Raw genomic sequence first — 9,221 nt, 5'->3', positions numbered from 1 at the left:
GCTCCTCAAGTTGTTCTTTCTTAAAACCACTTAAACAGTAATCCAGAGAAGATTAATTTCAAATTCTTCTGTTTTTTTAAAAGCACAAGTTATGAAGCACTATAAATAATCTTGTGATATGTCCTAATAAATAAATAAAATTAGTGTACCTCCAAGGCCTAAATGTTCTTTGCATTTATGCTGATTTACCACATTTTCTCATGACTGCATATCACTACTCATAAATCACTGCATATTTATCAAAATCTATCATGCATATCTATCATAAGTCTAATCTGAATGTAGCACATCTTCCTAAAACAAAAAACGGTATTTCTAAGATGCAAATTTGATCTTGTTCTCTGCATAAAAATGTTTAGTGACTTTCCTCCATGCCTATAGTATTATACTAAATCTTCACATGATTTTTCCAGCTATAATCAGAACCATATCTACCACACTGGCTTTATATTCCTTTTCCTACAGTCCATGTGTCCTAGACAGCTGACAACTGTTTCTTTTCCAAACTTGCTCTGGCCCGTTCAAGCTCTCTGCTTTGGCTCAGACTCTTCTGATTTCTGATTTCCTTTCCCATTGCTGTACTTCCAACTATCAATATCCTTACCATCAGTGTCTTTCAAAACCTACCAATGCCTTCACGTTCAATTTAAGTATCACCTCTTTCGAAACGTTTGCTCCCAGTGTGTCCCAACCAGAAGTGATGTTACTGAGTCCAAGCTTGTACTGCTCACTGCACGACAGGCCAATAAATCGAAGGATGAATTGTTGGGGCAAGGAATAGCGACTTTATTCAGAAAGCCAGCAGACCAAGAAGATGGTGGACTAGTATCCCAAAGAACCATCTTGCCTGGGTTTGGATGCTAGTTTCATTTTTTTTTTTGCGGTACGCGGGCCTCTCACTGCTGTGGCCTCTCCTCTCCCGTTGCGGAGCACAGGCTCTGGACGCGCGGGCTCAGCGGCCATGGTTCACGGGCCCAGCCGCTCTGCAGCATGTGGGGTCTTCCCGGACCAGGGCACGAACCCGCGTCCCCTGCATTGGCAGGCAGACTCTCAACCACTGTGCCACCAGGGAAGCCCGCTAGTTTCTTTTATAGAACAAAGAGGGGGAGGTGAGGAGGTAAAGTAAAAAAGGCAGTTAGTTGTTGCAAATATTTCCTGGTTCTGCCCAGACTCCAGAGGGGATGTGTTAATTTCTTCTTTCCTATAGCCATTTACAGGTGGGCCCGGTCAGGATTTTTCCTGTGAGCTAAACAAAAGTATTTTAGCTTAACACTCAGGCACGGGTGGCAGGATTCCGGACATGGGCCATTATGTGTACTTTAAGCTATAGGCAACACCCCTTTAGTGATTAACTTGTAGCAAAGGCAATACAATACAAAGCTTAAAGTAAAAGAGGCAGATCCAGTATGGAGTCAGACTTGTTCTTCCCTATTACAGTAATATTGTCATCCTTTGGATGGCTACAACAGTTGGTTCCTACATCTCTGATGTCATTGATCACTCTGCACAACTTTGTAATTATTTGTGTACATATTGGTTGGCCTTCACATAGCCCCTCATCTCATAGAGCATGGCATCCACAGTAGGCCCTAGCTGAGCATGTCTTGCATTTAATTGACAGTATAATTAGGAACTAAAGCTCTGAGGCTGTATTAACATTCTAAAAGACTTTGGTCCAATGTTAAAATATTTTCTTTATAAATATATTCAAATTTTGTCATACTTGGTAGTGACAAAGAAAGTCTTTATTAGGGCTAAATTTGAAGACAAAGGCGCCCAATAAAACAACAGCAACAATAGAGTAATTACAGAGTTTAATAAGAAACACTCCCTGAAAATTAAAAAAAGCATTACAAAGTTTACACTCAGTTAGTGAGTAAAGGGAAAATCATATGTGTACAAGAACCCCTCAGGTGCCACCAGCTTCTTAGGCTGGCTCTTCCCATTCTATCTGCCCTGGTTTCCTGAGGAAACACTTCCAATATGAACTGCCCTAATGTTATCTGGCCCTATAAGAAGTTGGAAGGCATTGTAAAAGTTTCAAATGTTCCTAATATAATCAGTATCTGGGTCGCATTTACATTGAGGCTTGCTATCTGTTAGAACCTTTATAACTTGGATTCCTTTAGTAATTATACAGTAGCTTCCACTTAGAAATTGATTCCTCCCTTTCAGTTTACTTACACCAAAAGCAGTCCGCTGGTTCTGCATACATGGATTGAACCAACTGAAGATATAAAAAATTCAAAAAAAAAAATCCAGAAAGTTCCAAAAGCAAAATTTGAATCTTCCACACACTGACAACTATTTACATAGCATTTCCATTGCATTTATAACTATTTACATAGCATTTACAATGTATTAGTTATTATAAGTAATCTAGAGGTGATTTAAAGCGTATGGGAGAAATTTCATAATGCCTGCCACCTAGAAAGCTCTTAGAACATTTGCTTTTGGGGGTGATTTTTAGTTTTGTTGTTGTTTTAATGAAAAGGAGCATTCCTTTTCTGTTTTCTGCCCTTAAAAAAAACATTAAATTTAAGTAAAAATTAAAGTATGTGGGAAGATGTATATAGGTTATGTGCAAATACAACACCATTTCATATAAGGCATTTGAGCATCCACGGATTTTGGTACTGGGGGAGGGTGTGTGTGGGGATACTGGAACTAATGTCCCCCACCCCATACCAAGCGACAGCTGTATTAAGTAGTACTAAGTAAGGCTGGAAGTATGGGGAAATTCCCACTGTCATTAAAAGCATTCTGGCCTATACTTAAGCCTGGAGACATCTTACCTCCCAATAAAGCTTGCCCAGCTCCTAACTTTTCCTCCTCTACCCTTTTAGAAGCACAATGCCTAGTGTTTATTTTTCCCAGCCTTGAAGCCTAGGATCCATCTCAGAAATATTAAGGAGATAAGAGTAACCCATAAAATCTCTAAAGATACTCTTAAATTTACAGCAAACAATGGACTATTTACTTGCCTTATCTGAGGATGGGTGTTCCCTTTAGTTCATTAGAGAGAAGCCTGGGGCAGAGGAAATTTACACAAGGGACTCTGGGCCTCCCAAATCTCCTAGGAAGTGGCCAGACATTCAGGGCACCAGCCCCTCTGACCTCTGCCAGTCCAGCCAGATTCTAAACACAACATATTGTTTCAAATAAGACCCTCCCTCTTTTTACTGAAACTGCACATTTTGTTATAACTTAAACAAGACGAATGTAGGTGGAACAGGTAGATGCAATAAGACTGTTGCATCATTCAGAAGTGGAAATAAATAAAGACCACCCAAACAGAATATGCTGAGGCTGTTCATTTGGAGGTTGCTATAGGGACAGAGTCAGCCACCCTCCCTAGCACTTGGCAGAGATTCAGAGGGAGGCAGGCAGGGGAGAGGGAAAGTTTACTGATAAAACAAGGAAGGCTTCAGGTATATTCTGCAAGTTTTTGAAATGGGGAAGCTGGAGGTGGGCTAACTAGAAGTGGGGCATCCTATGCGATTAGTTTGGGGAGCATACTTGGCTTTTTCTGGTTGACCTTGAGATGGAAGCAGTGACAAAAATTAAGGAAGCTGGCCTTTATTGAGCAAGTCCTGGCTGTTTGGGACCAAACGCTACAGAAGTTGTGGTTTGGTTTCCTGGGCTGGTTGCTGTAAAGGTTGTAGATCAGAGCTCTGTTCTCCGTGTGGCCTGGCCATTTTCTGTTTGTATACTCAGTCTCTCACAGGACTTTTGTTGTTGTTCATTTTTAAATCATTTAAAAATAAAATAAATATCTAGGAAATCATCGACAGCTTAAGAGTAGAAACAAACTATACACTTGTCTCTGGATATTAACTCTAGAACCAGGCATATTCTCAGCCCTCAGGAGGTTCTTCTCATTTAAAATGTTTGCCTTGGGCTTCCCCGGTGGCGCAGTGGTTGAGAGTCCGCCTGCCGATGCAGGGGACGCGGGTTCGTGCCCCGGTCCGGGAAGATCCCACGTGCCGCGGAGCGGCTGGGCCCGTGAGCCGTGGCCGCTGAGCCTGCGCGTCCGGAGCCTGTCCTCCGCAACGGGAGAGGCCACAGCCGTGAGAGGACCGCGTACCGCAAAAAAAATAAATAAATAAAATGTTTGCCTTATAAGGAAATTTAAAAAACACTACCATGTAGTCATTAAAAACCGGAAGTTGCCAACGTTGGTAAGGTTAAAAGTCATCAACAGTAATCATTATTAATATATTCCTCTTTTACCATGAATTAGCTCTGTAGTCACTAGTGATTGGATAATTTTCTTTCTCTATAAATGTTAATAAGTGAATAGCACAATTTTCTCCCTGAGTGTAGTATTAGTCTATCTTGCCCATTGCCCCCTGCCCTGCAAACTCCAGTTTATTATTCCATTATCACCTCAGTAAAGATGTGACCCTTCCAATCCCAATTAGGCAAATTCATTAGGTTCACTCTCTATGCTACCAATTTTGATATATATTTCTAATAATATATCATCTTTACAGGTATTTAACTATTATGTCTTAATTGCCTCCATATTTTTGCCTATGTCCAAGTCATCTTTGTGCTCCTAGCATTTGGAGTATGTTGAATGAATAATTAAATGAAACCAGCAAGTCAGGCAAATCTTTGCAAAGTTTGAATTCTGGTAGTCAGTCTTTTTTTTTTTTTTTTTTTTTTTTTTTTTTTTTTTTTTTTTTTTTTTTTGCGGTACGCGGGCCTCTCACCGTTGTGGCCGCTCCCGTTGCAGAGCACAGGCTCCGGACCGCGCAGGCTCAGCGTCCATGGTTCACGGGCCCAGCCGCTCCGCGGCATGTGGGATCTTCCCGGACCGGGGCACGAACCCGCGTCCCCTGCATCGGAAGGCGGACTCTCAGCCACTGCGCCACCAGGGAAGTCCCCGGTAGTCAGTCTTGAGGTTGATTGGGGTGAAGCTTTTGGGAACACATTACAGGATACCAATACAATATGATGCAAAATGTGAAACAAAGATTTTGCATTATTTACTCATTTATCCATCAAATATTATTAAGAGCTGTTTCATGCTAGCCACTGTGCTAGGAACTGGGAGAATATTAGTAAACAAAATACAGGTGAATTATATTTAGAAAAATCTCTTCTCGAAAGGGTCTACCTTCCATCTCTGTCTACAGAGTTCCATTTCCATGAATTTGATAGTGAACCAAGACCAGGTGGCTGACAACATGTTGAAATTCCCATACTGTATTTTTTTCTCTCCTTCAGTATCTACAGTGTGTAGACATGAACCTAATGAACATTCAGTCAATGTGTGCTGAATTGGATCTCTATCACTATTTGTCCACTAAAGTGACTCCAATGTTATGACCATCCAAGACTTAGAAGAGAGGCTACTTTTTCTCTCCTTCTTAGGCTCCCACCCGTTCGAGTGCAGACAATAGTTTTAATTTTTCCTGGTATGCAAAATTGTGAGTATAGGGACTTGTAGTGTCAAATCAGTTGGGTAAAATTAAGGGGGGGAGGGATCCGAAATATGATAACACTAGAAAATTCTGTAGAAGTGCAGACTGCATTTCCCAGTTATGAGACAGCCTGGTATTGGGGCTATGATGTCTAACTTTAAAAGCACGGTTGTAGTTCTTACCTCTCTCTCATGGAATGGTATGATCTTGGACAAGACACTTCAGCTTTCTCAGTCTTAATTTCCTCTTATGTAACAGGCAAGGATTATAACGATTAATTTCAAAGTCAATAGTATTGTTCTAGGCAAAAATCTGACCAAAGCATCTAGACTGTCTCAGTTCTGTGGGTCTGATAGTCTTCCTAGTGTTGAGTAGTCTTCCTCAAGGCAGTCCTAACTTATGCGTGTTCCCAAGCAGGGTGCTGATGGGTGACCAGGGTTTTCCCTGAGATCCACATGATCAAGATGTTGGCCATATTGTTTTTTCCCACCCTGGATAGTTCTCATGATATGCTTTATTCTTCTACCTCTCATGCAGAAATAAATGAGGAAAGAGAATAAGGATAACTGTGTAGAAATAACTTTGAAGTAGATGATGTTCCTTTTCCACTCGAAGAAAAAGACTCTCTCGATTCAGCTTTTCACAGTCCTCAACCTGTCACTGACTTTTTCTCCTTAAATTTCAGGTACAGTTTCACTTTTACTTATGAAAGGCTGAGTCTCTAAATTCAAGATTATTGACTTAAATGAACAGTAACCTGGCTTCTATAGGTTTAAACATATATATTTTATGTTTTTCTTAAATATATATTGAATATTTAAGGACTGATCCTTAAAATAAGGAAGGGAGGATCATTTCTTTACTTCTGATGTAACTCACGCCTCCTCTTCCTCCCAAATTGCCTAGTAAAAATCCCTTACATAGCACATGCCATAATGCCTAGCTCCCCTAACAGACTATGAGTTTTATGGGGTAGGCCCTGTGTCTTAGAGATATTAGATTCATCACCTAACACATAATTTGAGTTGTTGAATAAACAACTGAATGGATGAATGAATATGTGAGTCTCCTAACAACAAGGGCCTTTAAGAACATTTATATAACTGATCTGCCACTGTAAATTTACATCTATATGTGATGGGTGGGACCATCAGGCAACTTGGAATTTAAAACAGAATTATTGTGAAACTTTTCATTTGCATTGAAGAGAAAGTGAAGTTCTGGGAATTGAGAGAAAGGAACAGACATAAATCTTCTCCTGTCATCATCAGAGCAACACAAACTTCAGCTTAATTCACTGTAAAATGGCAGAGAGGCTGCCTTCAGTCACGACCTTAATTACCTGGCTTTAGAATAATCTCAGATTGAGAGAAATAATGAATCTCGGTTCACATTTCTGAGGCTCTAAAGAAAGCAATGGAAAGTTAACATTTATTGAATGTCTACTGTAGGCAGGGTACCAGATTTTTTGACCTTTCATATATGAACTTGTATTTAACTTAATCTTTACAACACTGAGAGGTGAGATTAGTTAATATCATTATTCTACATGAAAAGCTAGTGAAAGTTATATTTTAATGTCTCTTCAAGTTGCTAATAATATTCTAACCCCTTCCACAATTTTATACTTTGGACTGTGAAGGAGAGGAGAACAATAGATAGCCATATATTTCTTCCAACTTTGATACTAAAGCTACAGAAATAAAAGGTTATCTTTTTACACAGGGAGTGATACAGCTTGGAATCTTTAAAACAGCTTTAAATGTACCAAAAGGTTTTAGAGTTAATACGCCAAGAATTGTTATTTATACTAATTTTCTCCTTAATTTCATTATCTATCCACAAAAAATCTTTTAATAATGGTTTTTCACCATCTGTAAAATAATGATAGAGTAAATTGCAACACTTAAAGGATTTCAAAGGAACACTAAATTTTCTTGCCATTGTTTTCAGTATGGGTTATACACAGAGTCCAAACAATAAAGAAAAGAATCTCATGAAAAAGACTCAAAAGGGATCTACCGCCAAGATAACAGCAGGAGATCTTTGGACCCTCTCTCCAGCAAAACAAGCAAAACCAGTGAACAGTATTTTTAAGAAGAAAAACAACAACAGCAACTCAGTGTCTGGAAATTGTCCTAATGGCATACAGCAAATGAAACATTTATTTGAGAAAACCTACTAAAACTCAGTAAGAACACTGAGAGTCTGTACATCTGAGCCAACCTGCTCGCCCCATCTCTACCCCCAGTTCATCCTGACAGAAACTCCAATCCAGGTGAATGTAGCCAAGAAATGGGCTCTCCCTCCCTTCAGCTTCCAATGAAGGGTTACCATATTTCATTGAGAGGCAAGTCACTGATGCCGAAAGCTCGGCCTCTCTGTACACCAGTGCCGAATCAAATCTCGGACACAGAGTTCTGGGTGAAGTAGAAAAGAATAGCTTTATTGTTTTTCCAGGCACAGGGGGACACAGTGGGGTCCTGCCTCTGAAAACTATGTGTCCCAACCCCAGAGGATTTGATGAGGGGTTTTATAAACAATGGTTCAAGGGTGGGGTCTCTGACATGATAAGATTAGGGTGTGTGCAGGGCGTGTACTCCCTTCATCTTGTCTCAGGTGGTGGGTCTCCTAATCTTGATGAGCTTCTCTGGTCCCTTTAATCTCTCCTCAGGTGGTTTCTTGGCTGCTCCTCCCTTGATTAGCAACTGTTCAAATCTGCCCTTCGGAACTCAGGGAAGGTCATAGAGGCTGGAGTCTTGCCTACAAGAAACAGGGTACAAAAAAGGCCTCTGGAAGATGGCGACTCCCATGCATCGGCTCATAGCCCGGAGACGAGCGGAAGCAAATACGCAACATGTAAGATGTCAGAAATGCCTGGAATTTGGGCATTGGACTTATGAATGCACAGGAAAAAGAAAGCACCTACATAGGCCTTCGAGAACAGCAGAACTGAAGAAAGCTTTAAAAGAAAAAGAAAACAGATTATTATTACAAGAAAGCATTGGAGAAACTACTGTAGAAAGAAAGACCAAGATAAAAAGGTCTAAGAGTGTAACCAGTTCCAGTAGCAATAGCAGTGACAGTTCAGCCAGTGATTCTTCATCAGAGAGTGAAGAGACGTCTACCTCATCCTCCTCAGAGGACAGTGACTCTGATGAAAGCTCCGCCAGTTCATCATCTTTAACCTCCTCTACAAGCTCTTCCTCGTCCTCTGATGCAGAAGAGATTCCAGCTTCCAGCTCTTCTAGTAATAGCAGCAGCACAGATAGTAGCTCTGAGGATGAACCACCAAAGAAGAAGAAAAAGAAATAGAATTGTTCCATCCATATTGGACTGGTGGACTAAAAACATCAATGTGATTCTTAGAAGGGAATTTAGAATGTGTTAAGACCAAATAGGTTAACTGATCAAAATTTTTAGAGTTCAAAAGTTTCTAAATGTTTTACATTGTAAGAACATAAAGAGTATTAATCATGGATTATATATATATAAAGACTTTTTTATTTTAGGGGTGAATCTTGTTTTTCTTTTTTATCTTTAAAATATATCTCTAAAATTAATCAAAGCTGAAATCTAGTAAATCTTTCTGTGATGAAACCTATCTTTTCTCCCTGTGAAATAAATGCCATACTTTGTTACATGTTTGTGCTATGTACCAGACATGTTTTCAGGATAATGCCTCAGAATATCTATCTGGCAGTGAATTTCTAATGCTTTTGGCTGTATGTTATTATGTAAGATTTAATATCTCTATAAACTTAGAGTTTTCCTAATGTTAATAAATGT

The 9,221-nt window shown here is 39.8% G+C and overlaps 1 protein-coding gene across 2 annotated transcripts; it reads left to right on the top strand.

Annotated features, from left to right (window-relative positions):
- Positions 1-8,231: 8,231 nt before the first annotated feature.
- On the top strand, positions 8,232-8,747 carry LOC102995859 (zinc finger CCHC domain-containing protein 10-like). 2 transcript variants are annotated; one of them, XM_024123244.1, is made up of 2 exons: positions 8,232-8,268; positions 8,431-8,747. In XM_024123244.1, exons 1-2 carry the CDS (start codon positions 8,232-8,234, stop codon positions 8,745-8,747), a joined length of 354 nt encoding a protein of 117 aa, XP_023979012.1. The 2 variants fall into 2 exon arrangements, with proteins under 2 accessions (XP_023979012.1, XP_007100817.2); XM_007100755.2 differs by having other exon boundaries at positions 8,232-8,747.
- The last annotated feature ends 474 nt before the right edge of the window (positions 8,748-9,221 follow it).

This window comes from Physeter macrocephalus, chromosome 13 (assembly GCF_002837175.3).
Source record: "Physeter macrocephalus isolate SW-GA chromosome 13, ASM283717v5, whole genome shotgun sequence".
In the NCBI taxonomy this organism is placed as follows: Eukaryota; Metazoa; Chordata; class Mammalia; order Artiodactyla; family Physeteridae; genus Physeter; species Physeter macrocephalus.
This window is presented reverse-complemented; position numbering and strand designations above follow the sequence as displayed.